Source organism: Chanos chanos, chromosome 2 (genome assembly GCF_902362185.1).
Source record: "Chanos chanos chromosome 2, fChaCha1.1, whole genome shotgun sequence".
NCBI lineage: Eukaryota > Metazoa > Chordata > Actinopteri > Gonorynchiformes > Chanidae > Chanos > Chanos chanos.
Genome location: NC_044496.1, coordinates 33,364,155 through 33,389,351, shown reverse-complemented (window position 1 = coordinate 33,389,351; position 25,197 = coordinate 33,364,155). Strand labels below are relative to the sequence as shown.

The 25,197-nt window shown below is 41.5% G+C and overlaps 1 protein-coding gene across 9 annotated transcripts; it reads right to left on the bottom strand.

Annotated features, from left to right (window-relative positions):
• Positions 1–1,764: 1,764 nt before the first annotated feature.
• Positions 1,765–20,657, bottom strand: atp2b1b (ATPase plasma membrane Ca2+ transporting 1b). 9 transcript variants are annotated; one of them, XM_030794303.1, is made up of 20 exons: positions 20,465–20,657; positions 16,794–16,991; positions 16,278–16,535; positions 15,386–15,511; positions 14,730–14,945; positions 14,431–14,463; positions 11,266–11,412; positions 10,847–11,061; positions 8,511–8,753; positions 7,915–8,156; positions 7,399–7,636; positions 6,921–7,100; positions 6,745–6,832; positions 6,510–6,616; positions 5,838–6,029; positions 5,210–5,423; positions 4,524–4,735; positions 3,821–3,928; positions 3,447–3,635; positions 1,765–2,106 (listed from the first exon to the last, which is right to left on the bottom strand). In XM_030794303.1, exons 1-20 carry the CDS (start codon positions 20,655–20,657, stop codon positions 1,765–1,767), a joined length of 3,741 nt encoding a protein of 1,246 aa, XP_030650163.1. The 9 variants fall into 9 exon arrangements, with proteins under 9 accessions (XP_030650163.1, XP_030650164.1, XP_030650165.1 ...); XM_030794304.1 differs by having other exon boundaries at positions 11,266–11,400; XM_030794305.1 differs by lacking the exon at positions 14,431–14,463 and adding an exon at positions 12,533–12,555 and having other exon boundaries at positions 11,266–11,407.
• Between the last annotated feature and the right edge of the window lie 4,540 nt (positions 20,658–25,197).

Here is a 25,197-nt window from a genome sequence, read left to right as displayed (position 1 = left end):
TAGTAACAATAATGCTCTATATTGCCCCGGACACAGGTATCTGCAATATTAAAAAAAAAAAAATATGAATAGTTCAAGTTCAGCTAAATATTCAAGATTTATTTTTAAAAACCACACACGACTCAAAACTTTAAAATATACAATTAACCACAATATCCATTTACATAGGTCAAGATCAACAGACATTACATAAGTTATAACCAAAAATTAAATTACAAAAAAAAATAAAATAAAATAATAATACGTAGTCATTCCTGAAAGAGGAATGAGGCTACAGTATAACAAATAAAACGACGAGTGACTTTTCTCTTAAATTCTTAACATGTGAACGTTGCAAATTACAGTCTCTAGTTATTTTTTTTGTTTTGTTTTGTTTTGTTTTGTTTTGTTTTTTCAAATTCAGTGGAGCATTTCACTTTGTTCCCAAACATTCCCCTTTCCTTCAGTCTTTTTTTTTTTTTTTTTACATTTAAAACAGTGGTTCCCACCCTCCCTCTCCCAAGGACTCTTAGGCCCGCACATTCACCTAATCTAACATCAGCATCCAGATGAGAAATTGGGACCGGAGACGGAAGCCACTTATTCAGAGCTGGTCTAGGCAGTCTTCCCTTTGGGCTTTAAAATTATCTAGGTTTTTGTCCAAACCCCACACAAAAACTTTTCATTGCATTTATGAGTCTTGGCCAGGCTTTGACAGCCAGAGTCAAAGGCTGAACAGGGCCAAAAACTGTAGGTCCCAGGCCTTTTAGGGAGAGGATTTTTCACTGATGACTCAGAGGGTGAAAAGTAGAATAGCTCTCTTCCTGAGGAAAGGTGCAGGTTATTGAATGAGATTGATAATGTGGCTCATTTGAATTTGGTTGAAACACTTTAAGTGGTATTGTCCTCATGCTCTACAAGAGAACTTCCTTTATCATTTTAGGACTGCAGGATGAAAGCTAATGGCATTTGAAAAAAACAAGAAAAAGAAACACCTTACATTTTACACAGACTTATGTACAGTACTACTGTCATAGGTAATGTAATGAGATTAAACACCACATCAAATTTGCCTTATTGCTGTCCTCCGGTCAGCTACTCCAATTTCATTAGGTTTCAACAAACTAGAGGCCCACCAAGCAATAGAAGCTATATTTATTTATTTATTTTTTTACATTGTTTTCTACTGCTGTAGACATTCAACAAACCATTGTGCCTGTCGAGATTGTCCCAAATAAATCACTTAACCAAACCTCACTGGTACACAGATCACTGCTTTACTGACTTTACTCCAAAGGTCACTATCTAAAATTAAATATCATGTTCCGCTTAGACGAAAAACGTTGTAGCTCCAACAAAAACACAAATTTAATATTTTGAATTCCTAAAAAAACACAGCGGGATCTAAGTTTATCTCACACTTTGCACTTTGCCCCAAATTTCACCAATAACGAAAAAGTATCTAAGAACTTGTAAACAGACCAGTTTTCATGAGTTTAGTAACTACAAAATAAACAGTCAAAATGCCACATATCAAAGTGTTTTACTGTAAAAAGAAGAGGGGAAATGACGGACCATTCCACCAGAACTTCCACAAAAGTATAACTTTTAGATATCACCACTGTATTCTTTTAGGATGAATTACTCTTGATTACTTAATCTACATATACAAAAAGTTTCATTCTGTTCAAAAACACCCAGGCCAACAAAATCCAGACTCAACTCATAAGTGTCTGACCATCCATAAACAGGCCGTGACGGTGGTTTCTGAGTGGAGGGGTTGGATCAGAGCGAAGTCTCCAAACTATGGAGGGGGCTGCCAGGCGTTGGAGGGAGGGCAGTCTTGGCCAAGTCCTTATGGTAGTGAAAGCTTTGATCTGCAGCATTATTGTTTTGATTGAGTGAGGAGGGGATTGGGGGGAGCGTAGAAAGAGGGGGGACAGAGTTACGTTTGGTGGGCACATCATCTTCTTGATCTGTGTCATCGATGAGGGGAATCTGTGGCTCTGAGTCCTCAATACGGAACTCTGGATGACTCATAAAATTATGAATGGAACTGCGTGACTCTGGCGTCTCCAGGCCTTGATAGGGAGACATGGAGTCCCGGAAAGCATTGACCACACGGATCTGTCATAGGGAAGAGTATGTCACACATTACAGTAGGTATGTGGGAGGAAAGCATCAGACATATGCTCTGCTTAAACACACACACACGCGCACACACACACACACACACTTATGCAGCAACATATGCACGTCAGACCCAGTTTTAGTACACTGTAAACCCAAATAAGTTAGCAGAACTGAAAAATTAAGGCCACTGATTGCCTTAAAGTGAGAGGTTTTCAGAACTATTTTTTTTAAGATATAATTGCTTGAAGTTAAATCAAATTACTGATTATATCAACTCAAATTTTAGCAATATGTGCCAACAACATAATATTTCATTAAAAAATGAATTTAAGCTAACAGAACTTAACCTTTTGAATAAACACACTATTTCATGTTTTGCTTATAATACTCTGACCTAGAATCAGGTCATCATCTCTGGGAGCTGGCGGCGCTCTTTTCCCTCACCCGGCCACACGCTCACTCAGCCACAGAGACAGTGCCAGATATTCGAGGCTAACTGAAGGCCGTTACAGGACAGTATCATCGCATACATGCGAGATTCTGACTTACAGGCATTCCATAATTATCACACAGATGGTAGCTCCGCACCATTGGCTTGTCAGTAGTTGTAATGACGACTGTAGTGACCGTTCTCTTTTTTAAAAGCTCTTTTCAATCGCCGTAGAAAGTTCGCCATGCTCGAAGGATACACAATTTTTGGGTTTCATGGTGGCTCACTGGTTAGCACTGTTGCCCCACAGCAAGAGGGCCCTGGGTTCTAATCATTTGAGTGCTCCGGTTTTCTCCCACCACAAAGACATGTATGCTAAGATTAGTATTCCCTTGACCAAGGCACTGGCAAAAAGACCTGGAGTTAGTCCCCGGGTGGTGGTGGCTGCCCATTGCTCCTAGCTCATAGTGTGTGTCTCACTGCTCTAGTGTGTGTGTGCTCACTGGTGTTAGGATGGGTTGAATGCAGAGGCTGCTTTTCACTGTTCACTGCTCAGTGTGTGTGTGTGACAAATAAAGTCCTTCTCTCTCTTCTCTCTATTGCAGTGATCAGCTGCTGTCTTAGTCGGTGCAATAAATTCAAAAGACTTGCGGAGAGACTTCTACTTTTTGTGAAAAGTGCTGCTGTGCATTTCATGGTTTTTCTGCAACACTGGGTGCATTCAGTTTCCCGAACATCTTGTCTTTGAATTTTGACCGGATGAGCCCTAGCAGCCACACACTTTCACAAACCATTTATACAGTCCTTTGTATACACACATCATAACAGATTCTTTAACCTGGATTAGGGCTTGTCCTCAAATAACAGTGAATGCAGTGTGTCAGATGAGTGCTGGCAAGCATACCTGTGTCTGTATCCTGTTAAGGCCCCTGCACCAGAGGACCTGCCCCCTGCGGAGTTCCATCTCAGCATGGTCAATTTCATCCAGGTCCTCCATCTCCTCCAGTTCCTCCTCAGGGATCTCCTCCTTCTGCGTGCCATGGCCAGCCGTCTTCAGGAACTTCAGACGGCTTGTAGGGATTGTGGAAATCAGCTGCGGGCAGAGGTCAGTGTACAATGGTTTTCAGTTTCTCCATGATTTTTTCAGATAATACACCATTTTCCTCAAAATAATGAGAGGACAATTACAATATAAAATATTGTAAATTTGGTATAAATTTGAAATACCGTAAATTACAGAGACAATTATTTTATCCAAAGCTGGTTTTGAGGGCTTACCTGACCCCAGAGAAGACAGCCAAAGCCCATAAAAACACACCACAGCCACTGGTCAATACTGAGGCCCACACAGCTGAAAGGCTTTCCACCAAACTGTACAATCACAATCTGTTCAACAAACCAAAACAGAAACTTATTTTTTTTTCCTTTTCACTTATCTGCAAAAAAAACGCTGTAGTTTAATGATGGGATTGCTGTATGTTATGTTTCCCTGTGTTGTATGTATTACGCTCTGAGCGATATTTGTAAGCTAAACATCTAGGGCTGGTTCCCTTTGAGAAGAGACCTGGGAGACACTGCTCTGGTGGATAAGATTTGCTATGACCTTGTTAACAGGGTAGTGAGAGTACTGTATGTCACTGTCTATCAGCCTGTGGCACCAGAACACACCAGTGGACTTTTTTTCACTGATTTCACTTTAAAAGACTCAAGCCATCCTCTGATGAGTGCAAATGTTGTCAGATGATACCGACCTAACACAATGGCTTTGACATGTCCTCAAGGGACACTCGAAACGTTTTCAGAACTTTTCAAAATATGGCCACTGCTAGTATTAAAGGCCTGTAACACTAGCAGTAAATAGAGGAGACAGGCCAGGAGGGACAACCACATTTACTGCCTCTAAATACACTGCTTTTTATTTTACTTATGTATGAACAAACTCTTGTCGAATGACTTAATGAACCAAGTTTTCCTGACACACCTGGATCACAAAGGTGCTAAATACAATGGAGCAGAAGATCATGTTGTTGAAGATCCCGTCGAAGACATTCCTCTCTCCGTGTATCTTGCGGGCGTTGATTTCATTAAAGAGCTGCATCATGACGAACGTGTTGAAGACAATGGTGTAGTGTTCAGATGGAGGAGCATGCAATGGCGCGTTCCTTCCACTGTCAATGTCAAAGATCTGCTCACCTGTAAGCAAGACAAAATACAAATTCAAGACAAGTTTGTTAAAATCCTTAGTTTTTCCACCCTGCTACTCTCAACCCCTATCTACTGTCTTCATGGTTCAAATGTATTACTCATCTTTCTATGATGTATATTTCACAACACTCCCTTCTAAATATTGTAAATCTATGGATGTCACAGCATTTGGTAAATGAGTAAATGTAAATGTTTTTATTCATCCATCTAACACATGGTTTTTTAAAAGTATGAGCTTCTTTTCAGTCTGGAAGAAGATTCTGTAAAGTGTTAAGGTAACTATTGAGCAGCCTACCTCACCTTTTAAAAGACAGCAGACAACATAAACTCGACAAAATGAATCGACAAAATGAAGCCAGATTTTTTTACATAACTCCATGTCAAGCATCTGCAACATAGCTGTGGCCCTTCGAAAATGGGCCAGATTCTAGCTGAGGTCATTTTTCTGAAATTAACCTTCACCTGCAAACAACAGCGTGAAGATGATGGTGAGCTGATACACAGCGTGACCCAGGATGTTCTTCATCATGGTGCGGGAGATGAGGGGTTTGTTGCGACCGTAGGGTTTTCGCAGGAGTAAAGCTTCAGTTGGCGGCTCAGTGGCCAGAGCCAGGGAGGCAAACGTGTCCATGATCAGATTCACCCACAACATCTGCACTGCCTTCAGAGGAGAGTCCTACACAGGAACATAACACATTTGGGTAAAAACTCACACACATAAATCACATACAAACAGACATAGGAAGAAAACTGAAAACCAGAAAAAGAACTGTGTGAATGTGTAAGAAGAGGGATGGAAAAAAATGAACAGACATGAGAGAGAGGATATGGAAGCTGACAGAATTTCAGACATAGAGAGAGTCTATCCAGGGTTATAGTGACGCTCCCAGCATGGCGCACAAAGATTTCAGGATAGAGCCAAATAGCTGATTCGTTTGAGAATTTAACAACAGAACAGCTTTTAAAACAATTCTGAATGTGTGAAATATCTGGATTATACAATAACCAGATTATTTGAAATACTTGTTCAGTGAAGGTCTAATACAGGCCATAGTGAGCTGGAGGTGAGAGACTGTGGAAACCTACTGACCTGTGTGATACAGGCTCCTGTGAAAGCCACAATCACAGCCACCACATTCACTGTCAACTGGAACTGCAGGAATTTGGAGATGCTGTCATAAACGTTTCTTCCCCACATCACTGCCTTCACGATGCTGGTGAAGTTATCGTCCGTTAGGATTATGTCAGAGGCCTCTTTGGCCACGTCAGTGCCAGCAATACCCTAAAGACACACGGCACAATGAACTCAGCTCAAGAAGTGTCACATTCTATTAAGAAACCTTTAACAGAACATCGCCCGCTCCTTCCTGTTCAGTTAAATCCATGTTTAGTATGCAGACTGTGCACCATGAACCAACATACTATACTGACTAACTCCAGTGAACAGTGACATATGTGTTATTAAATAAGTAACACTGTATAAAATATCACTATTTACAATAAAACAAACAGACATTAACTAGCCATACATTTATCTGTATACATGATTATTATGAGTGACCTCTCCCAGTAACTCCTCTTTCTCTACTGCAGTCAGTCAGATTCAGAGAAATAGATTACTCATGTAACAAATGTGTCCATGTAACTCCAGTAAACAGGTCTGTCACATCAGTGATGATGTGAACAGCGTAAGCTTCAGTAAAGCCTGAGCTGTGTTAGGCTGTGACCTTTCAATGAGACTGATAACATTCAGTATAGTTACCATTGCAAAACCGACATCAGCTTTCTTCAGAGCAGGGCCATCGTTTGTCCCATCTCCTGTCACAGCCACCACCTGTCTCTGCTCTATGACTGTGCTATCTATTATACCTGAGAAAATAAACATACAGCATTACAATCTAAACACTCTACACTGCTGTACTACACGTCTGACAAACATGACATGAGCCAATCATGTCATATGCACATACATCAAAGCCACACCGATCTAAAAGTACCTTTCACTAAAGTGTGCTTGTCCGTAGGAGAGGACCGTGCCAACACCCGTAGTTTTGGCCAAATCTTGTCAATACGCTCTTGCTCGATCTAAAAGTAAGTAGAACAATAGAATGATTGTGGATGACCTCCTTTCCCACTGCAGGATAAGACAAGTTCAGTTCTTCAGGTTTCTCACCTCTCCCAGCTCGTTGCGTATCCGCCTGTTGAATTCTTTGCCTTCAAGGCACAGGAAGTCGTCTCCAGGGTGGAGAATGCCACACTTAGTGGCAATGGCCCGAGCAGTGTTAATATTGTCTCCTGTCACCATGCGCACAGTGATTCCTGCCTGCTGACACTTTTTTATGGCATCAGGGACCTGAACACACACACACACACACACACACACACACACAGAAGTGACAGGTGAGCAATTTTAACACACGCGCGCGCATGCGTGCACACACACACACAGTGGAGACAAGAGAGCAGTTTTAACACACACACAGAGTGAGGACATGTGAAGACAGTGTCAGTGTCTGGCCCACAAACTTGGAATGCATGATATACCATCATCTGATCATAAATAATTCACAACTGTAAAAAAGCAAAGACGACACTGAATGCAGAAGAAGTGGCACTGAGTAAAGGAGGATCGTTCTAGGACAGGTGTTTACCTCCGGCCTGACAGGGTCCTCAATGCCCACCACACATACACAGGTGAGGCCAGTGAGGATCTCGGCCTCGTTGTCCCAGTCGGGCATGACCTCTGAGGCAGGGAAGTCCCTGTAGGCCAGGCAGATGGTCCTCAGGCCCTCACAGGCCATGGGCTCAATCACCTTCTTCACCAAGTCATCCCGATCCCTGGGCTTGAACATTCTGGGCTCTCCACTGGCCGTCAAGATCTTACAGCACCTGCAAACAGGCCAGAGCCAGAACTGGATTACAGACACCAGACTGACTACATGTATACAGCAAAAAAACATTAAGTAAAGCAGACTTTTTTTAGGTATGTCATCAAGAGGATGGTTGTTTGTTTTTGTTTTTTTCTTTCAAACACCATCAGTTTATCTGAAAATGCATTTGTTTTTAATCTATATTCTCTTCACGAGGAACAATTCTAGATCATCTCTAGCATCTCTAAGATCTGTCGAAGCTATCTCCATGTCGATTAGACAGCTGTAATGTTTTACTTTTTTAGAAGGATTTCTGAGGCTCCTTTGCTGAACATCCGGAAACTTCCATCATAGTTCCTGAGTACTGTGCTCATGGACTTTCTCACAGAGTTGAAGGTGTAGACTTTGTAGAATTTCTCCTCAGGATACTCATTGCGAATGGACTGGTAGTCACGTCGTAAATCCAGGACAAATCCCAGCAAGGCACACTCTGTTTTGTTCCCCACCTGACGGGGCAGCCCGCCATCTTTCTCCGGAGTCTGGGGCACAGAGACCAAACCAAACACAGGTCTGCTTACAGGTCTATCAGACAATAGGAATGGCACAATTTCCCAGACAACTTCACTGAACAGGATGGAATCCCTTTGGCTCTTATTCATAGACTTTGATACACATTCCATGAGAAATTATGATTTTAGCAGTGGGAATTTACATTACTTTATTTCTACATTTACAGTTTAGAAGTGGTAAAATAATGACGAAGTTCCCCTTCTTGTCCTAAGTTTGACTTTTCATGAAAGTATAGTTGCGTTTCATGAAATGCCCAGGTCACAAAACAGCTCATAAACCAGAGGACTTCTGATTAACACACACACACACACACAGTTTCCTACCATGATCTTGGTGGTGTATGCACAGTTGATGCTGATCCCCATAATCAGCAGGTCCAAGATTTTGGCTGGGATCAGGTCAGGCTCAGGGACCTTCCTGTAGTGTCTCTCCCCGATGTATGCCTGAACCACCGTCATTCTGTTCATGGTCAAAGTGCCCGTTTTATCAGAGCAGATAGCTGTGGCATTACCCATGGTCTCACACGCATCCAGATGTCTCACCAGGTTATTATCTTTCATCATTTTCTGGAAAGAATGACATTTTAAAAAGGTACTCAAACAAAAGGAAATATCCAAACCAGCAGAAAAACACCAAACACACATATATGGCAGAGATGTGATTCATACAGCATGGGTCTCCCGTAGAGTTTATCAGGTAATAAAGTCAGTGATACAGTGCATCATTGTTCAGAACTTCAATCAAATAAAACTCAGTAAATTAATTTAATCAAATTTAAGTTATTCTCAGAGGCTTTGATAAGTTTACTGAAACTCTGTTGCCCAATGAGACAAATGAATTTTCACATGATCTGTGAAAATTGTTGTGAATAATTATTACTACTATGAAGAACTACAACAAAAATACACAATTTGACATCTTGTGCAGAAGACTCTGTCTATAGTTTTCACAAAATATACTTAACATACAGAAAGGTGTGCACTGATTTGAAAAAATTTACTTAATATACAGAAAGGTGTGCCCTGATTTGAGAAAAGGTGATTATCATAGAGACTGTGTGTGAAACAGCTATCCTGTAGTTATAAAACACTGTCATGTAGAGCTGAACAATCTGGGGAAAATATCTAACTGCGATTTAGATAGATATTGCGACTGCGGTTTAATTTGTGGTATAATTTTTCATAGTCAAGCTTCAGTTAAATATTCACTGTGTAATAGATTTAAAACATGTGATGGAGCATTACCACATGAGATACCATCATCCAATGCAAGGATGAGAACTTAAAGATATGAATTGCTTCCAACATGCATTTCTTATATCTTTTAATTGGCATAGAACAATTGAGCACGTAAAGGATAATGTATAGTCTGCCAGTCATTATTGAAAAATTAATCCCCACAGGATGAACAGGACGCTTATTTAACGGTTAATTGCCAAAATGATAAAAGAAACTTTACACAATAATTCATTTTAATGATTTTATTGCCGTTTCGTGGCTTTCGCTGAGAAAAATAGTCCTTCTAGCAAACAGTACTTTAAGGTTGCAAGCGTTGCGTGGCAACGTGTTAGGCTCCCTGCAGACCCGTCAACTTGTTGCAGATAGGCTGCTTATTTCCGTTACGATCAGTGAACTGACTACTTGCGGAGTGATGTGAAAGATGTGATCAGAGGCACAAAACCCGTTGCCGCAGCAGTCATTCATTTTTTCAGTGGTTATTATCAAGAAATATTGGACCTCTGATGGCTGGGAGGGCCCATTCAATTCAATGTAACTTTCTGCAGCATTCTGAGGAACCGTATAATAAAGCACAATTATCACAAAAGCAGTGACTGTGTTAAGTTAAATAAATAAAGTAATAGAAAAAAAAAACAAAACAATTCCAATAAGAAAATAAAAGGACCTTTCTGTAAACATTCTCTGACATTTTAAACAGGTAGGTCATTCACTTATGGCTCAGGCGCAGCATAGAAATACTGAAGTGTTGCTTTTCTTCGGGACTGAAGTGTCGAACGTTGTTTGTAACTCAGCTGACGCCATTTTTCTGCACCACCAATGTAACATTTTCCTTAGGTTTCAGATGTTTGTTGCTGGTGGGCTGGTATATGCAGTTGCCTTGGTTCACTTCTGATTGGTGAGCATGACTGGTACACAAGGAGCACAGCATGAATTTGTAAAACCACTGACACAACAGTTGGGTCAGACGCGCTGTGTAACGTATATCCTAAACCCTGGGTCAGACGCGCTGTGTAACGTATATCCTCAATCTCCTAAATTGCAGCCTTTGTGATTTGCTAATTGCATTGTTTCAAATTGATTTCAAATCGATTAATCGTTCAGCCCTACTGTCATGATCATTTGGGTTTTTGTGTTGCCTATTTAAATCCCAGTTTCATTCATCTGGCATGAGCCAAATAAGGGAGTCCGAAGCACCGTGATACTCGATTAGCCTGTCACTGGAAACTGGGTGAAAGCACATGAGAAAAACCTAACATCTTCACACAACCTTTAAAACACTTTAAGAAGCACTTGTGAAATACAACTTCATACTTGTGATTGTTTTTGTATTAGATAAGACATTTCAGTATGTCTCATCACTTTTAGCATACAAGCACACTCTTCGTCACTTTTCATAAGCAGTGATGTGTCCAGACACGTACTTTGACGGAATAGGCCAGTGAGATAGTGACGGCTAGAGGAAGTCCCTCAGGCACAGCCACCACCAGCACAGTGACTCCGATGATGAAGAACTTGACAAAGAACTGGATGTAAATGGGAGTGCACTCTTTTATCCATGGCAGGCCCTGGATCCAGAACGTGTCCACCACAAACAGCACTACCAGGATAATCACCGTGATGGCTGACATGAAAAGGCCTGAGAAATACACACACACATGCACACACGTGTGCCCGCATGAACACACGCACACGCATGTACACACACACACACACACACACACATACACACACACAAATTTAACAACCAATCTAACGTAATCGTTGATCTTTCATGCAATCAAACAAAAAGTAATGGATCAGACATTTTGCTAGTTCAGCAAAAAAAATATTATTATTTTACCTGCTTTGCCAATCTGCACAGCTAGCTTGGTTAGTTTCCCCTGAAGAACAGACTTCTCTTTCTTTGGTAGTTTATTTTTCTTTTTGTCCTCTCCCTCAGTGCTATCCCCACCATTGAGAGGCTGTGCCTCTGTGGCTCCATGCTTCCCTGGAAAACACAGGACCCAGTTCTCAGAGGTTGTCAAAGCTTACTCACACATACACATCCAGAGAATCACAGTCGATGAAGTTTCAAGGTCAAACCTTACTCACACATACACATCCAAAGAATTACTGCTGATGAAGCTTCATGGTCAAACCTTATACTCATCCATACAATCAAGGTTGATAAAGTTTCAAGGTCAAACCAGACTCGCACATACACATCCGCAGAATCACAGTCGATGAAGTTTCAAGGTCAAAGCTTACTCACACATACACATCCAACGAATCACAGCTGACGAAGTTTCAAGGTCAAGCCAGACTCACACATTCACATCCACGTAATCACAGTTGACGAAGTTTCAAGGTCAAGGCTTACTCACACAGACACATTCACAGAGTCACAGCTGATTAAGTTTCAAGGTCAAAGGTTACTCCCACATACACAGCCACAGAATCACAGTCGATGAAGTTTCAAGGTCAAAGCTTACTTGCACATATACATCCATTGAATCAATCGTCAAAGTTTCAAGGTCAAAGCTTACTCACACATACATAGCCACACAGTCACAGTCCCGATCCGATACTTGTATTTTCCTAGATAATTCAGTTACACAGTGCACATTTCAATTAGGCCTACATTAAAGGTCTTAAAATGAATTCAGTGTATATGGTTGATAACTGAATAGCAATGCATTAAGAAAAAATTGCCTGCATCCATACTGTTCCTTAATTTTATTTATTTATTTATTTTAAATTTTACAAAACAACAAAGTAAACGTTGTTGTAAACCTTCAGTAGGGCAGTGTCTGTGGTGTTGAGAGGGTGGGGTGTACCATGGCTCCAAAAGATTCAAAAATGTTTGTGAACACACATAAATAGTGTAAGGAGGCAGTTCTTGGCGAATGAGCTCGCATACATCACATACAGCTAAAGCGTTTGTAACGACCTCGCCTCTCCCCTTGTCAGCTTTAGCCACTCAGCGTTTAGCATCGCCGGTCTCCTGATCACCGGTCTGATCACCACCTACCACCTTCACCTGTTTGCACTTTAATTTCATTAATTTTCCTCCCTATTTAAACACTTTAGTTGCGCACCTTCTTTGCGAAGTCTACACATGGTTTTGCATCACGGACCTTTGCCTTGTATTCTTGTGAGACGAACCCGGTTTCAACTAACTTTGTGAGACGAACCCAGTTTGAATGAACTTTGTGAGACAGACCTTGTTGTATTCTCCAGATCCTTTGTTTACCTCTGCCTTTGTGTGAATAAAATCCTGTGTTGCGCACTTGTGTCCTGCTGCAGTTTCGCTTCCCTGACAGCGTTAGATGTTTCAATTTTGAAATGATACCTTGGTTGTTATTAGTGGCCTTGAGGATTCATGTTGTTGGAGTATGCTGACCTAAAAAACGTTCAAATTTAAAAGTTAAAAGAAAACATGTTTGCCTCAATTTGCCGAATTTCGGAGCACCTCTGTATTCGCTACCACAGCGATGGGCTGGTCATGCAAAGCGATCGATTCAATTACCCTCGCGGTAATCTTCTTGGCCTTGTTGCTAACTCGAGGAAATTTCTTTCTCCTTTTAAACGTATATCCTCCAATGTGTGCTGCTTCAGAGCAGCCTTTACCTGAGAGAACTCACTGTATTCCGTTGTTTATTTTTTAGGTGCCATATCAAAGTGGTAGTAGCCCATTGAACGCAGCTCCGAACCGCCTCGCTAAGTGCTCGCATTACAAGTGACTGCTGGACTGCTTTCGTTTCCCAATTTAAAATATTTCCACACTGCAGACATTTTATCCGCGTCCTGCCACAAATTACGCTCTCTGTTTACGACACCCTTGTGTAAAAGAAAGTATCGGACGTAGGGTCGTGCTCAATAAAGCCGATACCGATCAGTTAAAAAATCTTTGAGATCAGAATAGGACATCTCTAGTTATTGTTATTGTTGTTGTATTAGAAAATCATCAGAATGTGTGTTAAGGTAAACAGTTACCTGCCACTGCAAAATAATATTACCTGCATTGGACAGGTAACCAGGTGTTAATGTCCAGCCCTGATAATTGTTATTGTTGTTGTTAGGAAAAGTAGCCTAATAGTAGTAGTAGCTTTTGAGGTTTTGTATTTTTTGTAAATATAACTTAATCATGTTCATTAAACTCTTTCAGGGCCATGCGTGGTGCAGGTCTCCATTCTGCAGTAAAATCTGTTTGTCATATCAGACCTTAACATTCAGATGGCATCATAACACTGGTAACATGCAAGCTTAAAACTAGAAAGAGAGAAATATTTCACATCTCACAGGTAAACAGGGTATAAGGGGCAGAGCATACCAGTGAGTCGCATTAATTATACAAGGTGCAGACGTGTTTCTGTGGCATACTGACTAGGTTAGTATGGTCTGAACTGTGTGTCAGGTGAAATGAACCAGAACGTGGGTGTTCTCCAGAGCACTGGTCTGGGTACAGACTTACACACAGCCACTGAAAATACTGCACAGTCAAAAAAGGTGCTGTTAAGCTCACACGCCTTAATCCTTAGCCAGGGATTATTCAGTCTTGGCAGAGATTCCTCATAAGCCAATCCGGCTATCGACATCTTAACTAGCAAACATCCTACAACAGCAGCAAATGTGCAGGGAGACGTTTCAGTCACTGCACACGTATAGCCCGGGAGTGCAGGGTATCCTTTCATAAACACATAAAATGTACAGACTCCAGATAAAAACACATCAACAGTTTTAACCTGCTTGTAACCTGATCAGGGTGAGGGGAGAGAGGAGCACCTGCTGCGTAGAACACGGGGGCTCACCATATGGCCGCAGAGACACTGTGAGATTTCACCAACACAACACACCATATGGAAGCAAAGACACACACTCACACACACACAGTAGGAGCAAAAATACATGACGCTACGCAGACACGTCAATCATATGGCTAAGCACATGACATGCCAGAGAAAAAAGAGCCTACAGCTTCAAAGTAATACAGCACACAAAATTAAATATAGCAGCGTACACTCACCTTTCTTTTTATGAGAGCCATCCTGCTTTTTGTCTGTCAAGGAGGAGGAGAGAGGACACATAGTGAGAATATGGTGACGGTTGGTAATGAGAATGATTGGGAAATGGGTGTGAGCTCTTAACACACATACACACACTCGTGGGCCCCTGGCCTTTGTCCACACACACACACACACACACACACACACACACACACGCTTCAATGGCAAGATTTCTTAATAAATAAAAAAAAATTAATTAATACTCAAGGTTAATATCAGCTGTTAAAAAATAGAAGATTTCTGTTAGGCCACAGCTTACTTTTCTTTTCCTTCTTTTCTTTCTTCTCCTTCTTTTTCCTTTCCTTTTCTTTCCTCTTTTCCTCCTTTTCCCTCTTCTTCCTCTCCTTCTCTTCCTTTTCGTCATCGTCAGCATCATCATCTCCCCCTCCAAGCAGATTGAAAATGATACCAGTTTGGGAATTCACTCCCACTGCTGTGACCAGCATCTTCCCTGAGCCCTCCATAACGTGAGTGCCTGAGGAGAGCCAGAGAAATGACATGACACACTCCTCACCCTTCTGTCTGTTTATTAAACATTAATATATACGATCAGTCTGGGATAGGCAGTCATGTTGCGTTAATTATTTTAAGGTGTGCTTCATTACATTACATTGTGCTACAGTAATTCCTTAATGCAATAGGACAGTCAGGATTACCTTGTTTTGGGGGGAAGAACTGATTTAAATAATTTAAATGATCTGTATAATACAGTGTATAGTTTTTTGAGTGCAAATGAATCAAAAATGGGTGGAAATCTACTAACTGTACAGAAGCATTTTGACTTAGAGCCCTGTAAAGTCAGGGCACACACAGTGATAAAACTAGCACCAGTAATGTCTTCACAAACAGAGGCGCTGTGAAAGAGAGCACAGATATAATGGCCAAGAGTTTAGATTATAGAGTTTGATGTGACACCTGACAACAACATCGGATCTTTGTTCAGAGTCTTTTTGACGTGGTCTGATTCTCCAGTGAGAGAGCTCTCATCGATTTTCAGATCATTGCCTTGGATTAGTACTCCATCCGCAGGAAGGAGGTCACCTGGACAGGGCAAGAACAGACCAGATGGGTACAACAAACAGACATGCACTACATCAGACCAGACCAGACAGGCAAACACAATTGACAACCAATTAAAGCACAGGCCAAAACAAGGCTTAAGACCAATCCAAAACACACCGGCGTAATCACAGACTGTATAGCCAAGATAACAGCACACCGTAAATAAACTGCCAGACATGATGAAGTACATAGAACATTAAAAACAAACAAACAAACAAAAACAAACAAAAAAAATAGTGTGCTGAGCTGTGGGATTGGCATAGAGCATACAAGCGTGTTGGTGAGCAGGCAGACGTAAACAGTGCTGGGGAAAACTGCACTTATACTTCACAAAGACAAACAGTAAAGCTGTACAATACCCTGCTATATTTCAACTTTAAAAAGACACAGAAAAAAACAAGCCTGAGAGAGCAACTACGAATGAATGAACAGAACAGACTCTGCCAGCACCTTTCTGAAATAGAGCTGAACATTGCAGAGAGAGCAGAGGTGATGGGAGAGTTAAAGAAAATCTGTTCAGTTGGTGATTACCCTTCCTTAGAATTATAGGTGTGTGAATAGAGGAATACAACGAAGGGTGTAAATTGAGAGCACAATTTTCCTGTTTTTCTAACAAAGATCCTAGCACCTCAACTTATTTTTCTCGTTTTTTCATTTTATACTGCCTTTTATGCTCATCCCTATTAAGGGTTAGGATCTATTTGCAGTCTCTGACTGTAGAAGTGGTAAACAGAAAACACGTTACCATATTTAACTTGTGTGACATCCCCCACCACGATCTCAGCCACAGGTATCTGTACAACCTGTCCCCCCCGCACCACCGTAAACCTCTGCTCCTGTTCAATGCGACTCTGTAACCCACGGAACTGCTTCTCTTTGCTCCAGTCGTTAAAGGCCGTGACCAAAACCACGCAGATGACAGACAGGAGAATGGCCGCACCCTCGATCCAACCAGCTTCCGCCTCTCCTTCATCCTCCACCCCTCCAGCCGCTCGTCCACAGTCTAAGACAGACACAACACATTTACATAGAGTCACATGGCTGACTGGTACAACAAAGCTAAAAATGCATTTTTACAGACAACTTTGAATGAATGCACTGTTGAGAACAAAAGCTGAAATGCCATCAAATAATTAATAGAGATTACAACAACCCCATACCAGTCTGAAACATCAGTCTCCGTGGATTTAAACCTCAACAGATATTCAGATTAGTCATGATGACTAGCCAGTGAAATTTTGATTTGACTTGGTGTACTCACGTTCCCTCTCCACGTCAGGAGGTCTATAGAAGGAAAGGCCTAATGAAATCATGGCGGCTATCTCTAGGATAATTAGTGTGACATCTTGCAGCGCTTCCCATACTAACTGAAGGAATGTTTTTGGCTTTTTTGGAGGTATGAAATTCTTCCCAAATTCTTCTTTTCTTCTGGCAATATCATCAGGGTGAGCTGCCAGCCCTAAAAGGAAAAAATGTAGGAAAAAACAATAGTGAGATCTCCCCAAATTCATCAAAACATTTAAATAGATTCATAAATGAAATTGATCAGATAAACTTAATATGTCAAAGTCAAATGGAAAGTTGTCTCCTTTGTAGTATTTGTGTCAAAGTTCACTTCAGCAGCACTGTGTCTGCTGGTCGTTGCTTTTCTTCCTGTACCAGCAGTGATGTGTTGTACCATCCATTTTCCTTTGAAATGTGTAGCAGATCCAGGAGCAGGGAAATTTTCACACTTAATAGCAAACTTTGTGTTAGACCAAACTCTTACATTAATGCCTGTGAATGATAGATGAGCCAAAAGGATGGTTTGTTTGTTTTGAGGATTTGTTCCATAATCCAAAATTTTGTTGTCTAAAAAAGTGGTGTAGTACCATTGAAACCAGGCCATCTGTGTAATTCCATACACAGACAGAAAATAAGGAATCTGAAGTCCATTGTGAGGCATTCCTGCATTCTCCAAATGTATTCAGAAGGTTAAATGGAACCCAAGCAAAAGGCAATGAAATTGTCTTCAGTCATGGATATACTGATTAGAAATCTTGTTGTGTGTACATTTCTGCTGGCATTTTGGTGATTCAAAACTACGAGTGACATAGTTTAAGGGCCACAACAGGTTTCATTAGATTACATTACATGGCACCAGAGTACACTTCATTCTCTGTAATTGTAGAAATGTGTCTCTTATTTCAGGTCAGCAATGACAGTATGAAAGGAATTGTCTCCGTTTTTAGTTAATCAACCTCAATGTACTGGTAATATCAGCAACATCAGTTTGTATAGCACTCTTTCATTCCAGGACTGATATTCAGCACTGCTGTTCTGTTTGTTTTATGACAACATTAAGAACATATTTACACTGAGCTTCAGCCATTCTGTCCATTTCCTCACATTCCCTGCTGTGGGTTTACATACAACATGGCTGTGCACATAAGACCCTCTTGACAAGGTGTGTTCGGCGTGTGTGTTCATTTCTCCACATTGTCCTCATGTTAAACAGCAAGTGTTGTCTCTCGCAGAGTTTCGATAAGAACTGGAATAGGAGCAATGAACGACCATACACTTGACTACAGAACTGAACACCGATACACCTGACTCCACAACTGAGTGACCACACACCTGACTCCAGAACTGAATGACCATACACCTGACTTCAGAACTGAACAATGACAAACTTGACTCCAGAGCTGAGCAACAACACACCTGACTCCAGCACTGAATAACCATACAATTGACTCCACGCTCTGGGGCCAACAGAGGATTCCAAGCCTCCATAAAATGCTATCTTTCTCTCTGGCATTGTTTGGTTTTGACTTGATAATAACAGAGTGGAGGGAAAAAAGAGAGAATCCAGTGCGGTGTAGTACAGCAGTGATGAGAGATTAATTCAAATGGAGCAGTGGACAACCTGTGGTGTGCTTTAAGGTGAGTCAGATTACATGAGGTAAATCAATCTGCTGCCACCTGTCACCTCCCTGTTACGGGGCTCACTGCACTATAGACCAGTCTGAAGTTTTTAAAGACATTCTCAATTAAGCCTGAATCCTCATGACTTGGCTAATGCACCTGTAAAAACAGGCCACTCTAAAAGAGAGCCCTGTGTTAAACAGGAGTCAGCAGCAGCTGCTGTCCTTGTTAGTTAAGGTTGTGATTTGTAAGAGTGCAAATAAGATGCTGCTGGTGTTTCGCCAAATGATTTGAGATAAGTATGCCAAAATCATATGAGAATGAACTGGTCTCATGAAATGAAGGGCTTTTTTGAGGGGGGGGGGGTAATCTGAGATTGGAGCAGTTGTAAAAAAGGGCACTGGATGTGAACATTGGGACTGTCCTAGTGTCTGTCAATCCTGTTAGTGCAGATTAACGGAGCTGAGGAGAAACCAACAGCAGTTCAGACCTTCAGCTGTCAACATACAACAACACAGTCACAAACATTAGTAAGTCAGTACCAGCAATACAGTGTACTATTTGATTGTTCAAGGAGAACTGCAAGCAGCAAACCAGTCAAGATATATATGCTAACATATGCATTAGCCTCAGTGCCACAGACACATGAAGAGTAGTCCGACGATATTAAGCCCAAGGTACATTTCCCATTAATAATAACACAGTTTTTCGGATCATAAAATCAAAAATCGGACTGTTTAACTCTTCATGATTGACACTGAGCACTGAGTATGGAACTGTTCTGCATGAGCTGTTTTGTTAAAATAAGTCTATTCTGACTTTGATTTAAACTGTCCTCTACTTCTATGCATTTGTATTTTCAGTAAAAACATAAACATGAGACTATGTCTGAGCATCAATCAATCTAAATGCTTCCACTAATCCTTGTTCATGTTCTCACTAAAATGTCCCCAGTGAAAAGTCCCCACTGGGATGTTTTATGTTTATAATACCATTTACTGAAACTCAATCTGGACATTACATTTTTATGATAATGGAACTTAACTCAGGGCACCTGTTTTTCACCTGCTCACATCCAACATGCTGGGTCCAACAGGAATCCACGCATACATATGCTGGTGTTTTACTAGTACTTGTACCTGAGTGTTTATCACTAAAGACTAGCATGGTGCCTGTGGTGGTAAAGGGGGATACCTGCACTGACAAGGCTTGGTCTCTCAGGACTGTATCATCCTGCCAGCAGTGTGTCCCCATGTTTCAGAGACCAACGTGAACACAAATGCTTCTGATGGCCTTACAACAGTTACTGTCTCACTCATGACACCAGCACAGTATGACAGGAGGGACCTGATGCCCCTGGAAACAGACCTTAGAGATCCCACAACAGGTATCTTCATCATGAAACAAAGGGGTAAGACACATCAGCTTTACCAAGATTTAACTAAAATACAGCACATCACCAGGGGATGAGCTGTGTACACCATGAACTGGAGAAAATGTTCTTTATCCACAGATGCAGAGCAAAGCTCATTAATGTGATAGTCAGAATGCATGGAGAGTAAACAACGGAGCAAACAAACAGCCCCACATAATATGAAATGAACATTTAAGATAGGCAAATGGGCTCTAGAGTCTTGTGTGTTTGGTTAAGACACTGAAAAAGCCTCAGACAGTGCAGATGTATATCCCACATCCAGGATCCAGGGTTTTCCCTGTAACCTGCTCCCCAAACCTGTTTGATCAAAACACTGTGTTTAGATGACTGAACAGGAGTCCATGCAGAGAAACCCTGAACATGACATCACCCATAAATAATCTGCTAATTACTGCCTTACAGATATTCATTCAGATGCAGTCTAGATTTCACCAAATTAACAACCCAACCGTATTAATCCATTATGTCATGAATGTTCTCAGATTTTAATGGACTAGAATGGATGATTGTGCCTGAATAGGTTCTATCTCTGTCTGAGAATGTGCCCATCGGCATGTGGCTCTGTTTTAATGTGAAGGGTTGTTTATATTTACCATCTGTAGGTGAGGTTTTTAATCTGGAGCAGAGTCCCTGGACATCTCCGTAACATTCCTGAATTCTCTGTAATCCCTCTGCTCCTCTGAGTTCCATGAGAGAGCGAAGTTCTTTGAGCGTGCAGCCAAAATCTCCATTGTGATTGGCCTCAGCCCTGGCATGCTTTGACCCACGGAATGAGTTTTTGGCCATGTCTCCTCCTGAGCACACCACAGAGGGGTGAAAAAGCTTCTACTAAGGCAAACAAAACCCTCAGGGACTAAATCCAAAATTTTCCATAAACCACTGTAATGGCTTAGGGACATGGAAAGATGGACTCCAGTAGGAAAATGTTACATGGATGAACAGACATTCTTGTTTGATTCTTGTGTGAAGACTCTTTCATCTTGACTTGATGAGACTTGATTGCAGACCAGTGGTGTTTGGTGTCAAAAAATCTCCACCTGAAGGAGACAAAAGGGAATAATTCTTTTCTCAAACACGTCGGGGACATTCCATCATTTAGCAATGCACTGGATGTTAATGAAGAACCCTGACCAAATATAGGCTGAATGCACTTTTTTAGACTAAAGTGACAAAGCCTCTTATTTGTTATTAAAACAATTAATTACTTATCACAAATTACTTACAGTGTTTATGCAATAAAATATTCACAGTCATTGAAACTGCTTTACATTTTTTTGCATAAAGTATGAAATATTTTAAATTTAAATTCCTCCATGTATCTTTTAAACTGTAAATGTAGGCTCTCTTATTCAATAAAAATACCTCATCTGAAATGATCCTTTTCCACTCAGACAATCAGGTGTCTTCAGTGGAATTTTAATTAAATTAAGCCTGTATTCTAATGCAACATCTGGCCCCACTGATGAAGAAATTCAGTTATGTCTATCATTAGATTTAAAACACTCAAGAATAACAAACAGCTGCATTTTGATGCAACTTAATGTCTAGAACACCGTCATCTCTATACACTTTGCACTGAGTGAAGAGGGCATTTTGAGACAATACAAACAGAAAGCAATGTCTGAAATGGCATTGCTGTCAATCAGCATGGAAGTAGCAGACAACCAAATGTCTTTTGTCCTTAAGAGAAACAAGAGAGCTAACAGGAAATGACACTCAGTCTTCACGGTTGCCCTTCAGAGGGAAATACCTGCCAAGACTGGTTAAGACGCGACAGGCTAAAATTAGTGTCGTTACATAAAAACTGACATGTTGGTCCAAGATTCCTCCTAAGGCAAACTCCAGGCCTGTCCAGAATTTATAAATTATAAACTGACAAAAAATGACAGTTTAAATACACTGATTTCTCTAAACAAATCTGAAAAGGACACTGACAGAGGTTTTAGCGCTGTAAGCATACTGACATTGAGACCTCAAACAGGGATTAAAGTGAGAATGGTCTATATGACCGTATTGAACTACATTGCCACACAAAGACCACTCAAAATTTGAGACCGTCCCAGTATGTTTGAGTTGAACTGACCAAATGTAATCAAGAGCGACAAGATTAGCAGGTTTCTCCCTCAACGTGACAGGAATCCGCAGTGTCTAAAATTCATTACTGTAACGACACACATAGCACTCACTAACATTTTCATATCCACAGTCTCCTCTCAGGCCAGGACTTTAAAACATCCACTGCCGAAGATTAACAACAAACCATAGATCCATAGAGCTATAATCAGGCAATAATAAAAGCCTAAGATATCTTTTAATGTATAGATACCAAATATTGCACAATTTCCAATTCATGAATTTCATAACTCTTACTGAATAAATGAATGTGCATAAAAAGGTGATCGCTTCTTAAAAAGGTACTCACAGTAAATATTCCTTTTCAAATTTCCACTGCAACGGGAGGCAACTGACAGTGGCTACGCCAGCCCAGACAGTTACCCAAACCTTCTCCTTTCAAAGAACATACTAAACACCTCCCTCACTCCTCATCTCCCACATCCTCACGACACCTCTAAACAGCCAGAGTTCTGATCCAGGACCATTTCTTCTTTTAAGAAAAGGCTTTGACCTTCAGCGTGCAGTTTGAAAGTGTGCTGGCTTCATTAGAGGAAAAGGTTGGCTACATGATTATCTCAGGAAAGCCTCTTGCTTAATCTAATTAGTCAATCGGTGGCTGCACAGCAATGTACAGCCATGGCTTTTATGGAGGGTGGAATACACAGAGGGTGAGGTCTACATACAGTGGAAATACAGCTACATAGAGCTAAAGTACACATACACACACACACACACACACACACACACACACACACACACACACACCCCTACAGTATTGACTGCTATAAGTCTGAACTGAAACCCAACAATGACAAAGCCCATTAGTACATACAGTGTTTAGCTATACAGCAAAATCATCTGCATTAAATGAACTGTATGTGCACTAAAAGAACACCTCCTTCTCCTTCTTACCCGCTCACAGTCAGATGAGTACTAACAATATTAGCTGTGGGACCACAAAGCATCTATGTCAAGCCTCCTCCATTATTTTCTGTATGACAACATTCAGACCAAACCATGACCATTTCAGTAATCTGTGACCATTTTAGTAAACCATTTTCTCAGTGATCTCTCATTAACATATAAAAGACTCCATTCGAGTTACATCAGAGACATCACTCGAAGAGTTACGCAGGTCTTGCTCAACAACACTGCACAAACATTGGCAGGGCCACAGCTAAACATGAATTTTTATGAGTTTAAAAATATCAGTTTTATAAACGTTGGTGACTTGAGGGGACATGTTTGATATGAAATGGAAATTAAATTAGCAAACAGGGCTCATTTATACCCAGGGCTTTTCTCAAGACAGAGCTTCACTGTGACAGCCGCACACTGCTATCTGAATGGTTAAAAGCTCTAGGCCAGATTACTGAGAGTCACAGCTGTGTAAAAATCAATGTGTTTGCCTCTCCATTGCTCTAGGTTAGCATAGTGGAAGTGGAAGCAGCAGATTGTCCAACACTGTTGCTGGCAGTATATAACTTTTAATGTGGGCAGTACTATATACACTGAAAACTCTGTGACTCAAAATGACCAGTTAACTCAGCGTGGGTAAAGACAACACTGCGTGACCACCAAGACCATGTGTGCAGTTTATCAGAACATGAGATGCAGACTGAAATTCTCATTGTTCTTATTCAAATCCTTCGTGAACAGACAAGTGTGAACAGACAAGTGTGTGCATCGTTTTTCAGTAAGATTGCTTCTCCTTCAGAGCAGGATCCAAGTAAGGCTTTGCTTTAAATTGCTTCAGTAGCCACGATTTCTGGTTTCTCTCTTGTCTCTGTTGCTTGTTATTTGCCTGAGTAGCTGCGATTTCTGTTTGCTCTGCTCACTCTGTTGTCGTTCACCGTATATAACTTACTTCGTGCTAGATTCTTTCGGGTTCGCTTTGATTTAGGTTCTTAGGTTCTTTGTCAATTTATAAGTGTGCTCTGTCTGGTAGCGTCGCTAGCTTATTTTACTAGGGAGTTTGAATTGAATCCCTGTTGTGTCAGCTGTTGAGTTGCTGATTTGCGTTTGTTTGTAACTCTCGGCCACAGCCGATTTCTGGTTTGTTCTGGTCCCTGAGGGGGCGGGGCTGTAGCCAGCCCTTAAGCCGCGAGCGCTTTAGTCACAAGACTCATTAGGAATAGTGCTTCCGCCAAGTGGCAGCTGAAGCGGTCGTGTCTCCCTTGTCTCATCTACCTGTGGGAGTCCACCGAGGAAGGACAACGAGGAAGCCGAGACAACTACTACCCGTCTGCCGTACCCTCAGTGATTCATTTTCCATGTCCATCTGAATAATTGTGCGACTTCCCTACCTCTCTAAATACCTCTGTCCCCCTCCTTCTGTTTATCTATGTAATTGCGCAGCTATACTTATTACTGCAGTTTCATTGTACTGATACTGCATTACCACACTCTCCAATTATCTTTGTCTCTCTCACACTCACACTAATCATGTGTCATCTCCCCATTCCTGTTTGAGTTTCCTCTCACAATCTTTGCAGGTGGCGGCCACTGCATCCTCGTGGACGCAACCTGTCTAACCTCATCCATCCGCCCCGCTCTGCTGACACTACTGTTGTCATTTCAGGTGGCCTCTGGAACTGCCAATCAGCGGTACAGAAGGCCGACTTCATCTCTGCTCAAGCCTCCATGCTGTCCCTGCACTTTCTGGCCCTCACTGAGACTTGGATCATGCCAGAGAACACAGCCACTCCCGCTGCCCTCTCCACTGCTTTTTCCTTCTCTCACAGCCCCAGAACCTCGGGGAGGGGCGGGGGAACCGGCTTCCTGATCTCCCCCTCATGGACCTTCCGAGCAACCTCTCTCCCTTCTATCCCCCCCCCACATCTTTTGAATTTCACGCTGTTTCTGTTTCTTCCCCCTATAAACTACACATGACTGTTCTCTACCGGCCTCCAGGCCCTCTGCAGTCATTCCTGGACAAATTGGACAAGCTTCCCTGAGGACGGCACTCCCATCCTGCTGCTAGGAGACTTCAACCTTCCGTTGATCTCTACTCAGTCTGATGGCCTACTCTCCCTCCTTCAGTCCTTTGACTTTACCCTCGTGGAGTCCCCAGCAACGCACAAGGGTGGCAACTAGCTGGACCTTTTCTTCACAAGAGGCTGCCATGTTCCTGATCTCATGGTCACACCGCTCTACGCCTCAGATCACTTCTTCATGTCTTTCTCTCTCTTGATCTCACCCTCCCTGAAAT

What these genes read in the sequence shown, in the direction of transcription:
- atp2b1b (XM_030794302.1), bottom strand. Translation starts at nt 20,657, where the DNA reads ATGGCCAAAAACTCATTCCGTGGGTCAAAGCATGCCAGGGCTGAGGCC. An exon ending in CTTCACGCTGTTGTTTGCAG is followed by an intron (nt 4,736 to 5,209) that starts GTGAAGGTTAAT and finishes TCTTGCTTACAG; the next exon opens with GTGAGCAGATCTTTGACATT. An exon ending in GCTGTCTTCTCTGGGGTCAG is followed by an intron (nt 3,636 to 3,820) that starts GTAAGCCCTCAA and finishes CTCTGCCCGCAG; the next exon opens with CTGATTTCCACAATCCCTAC.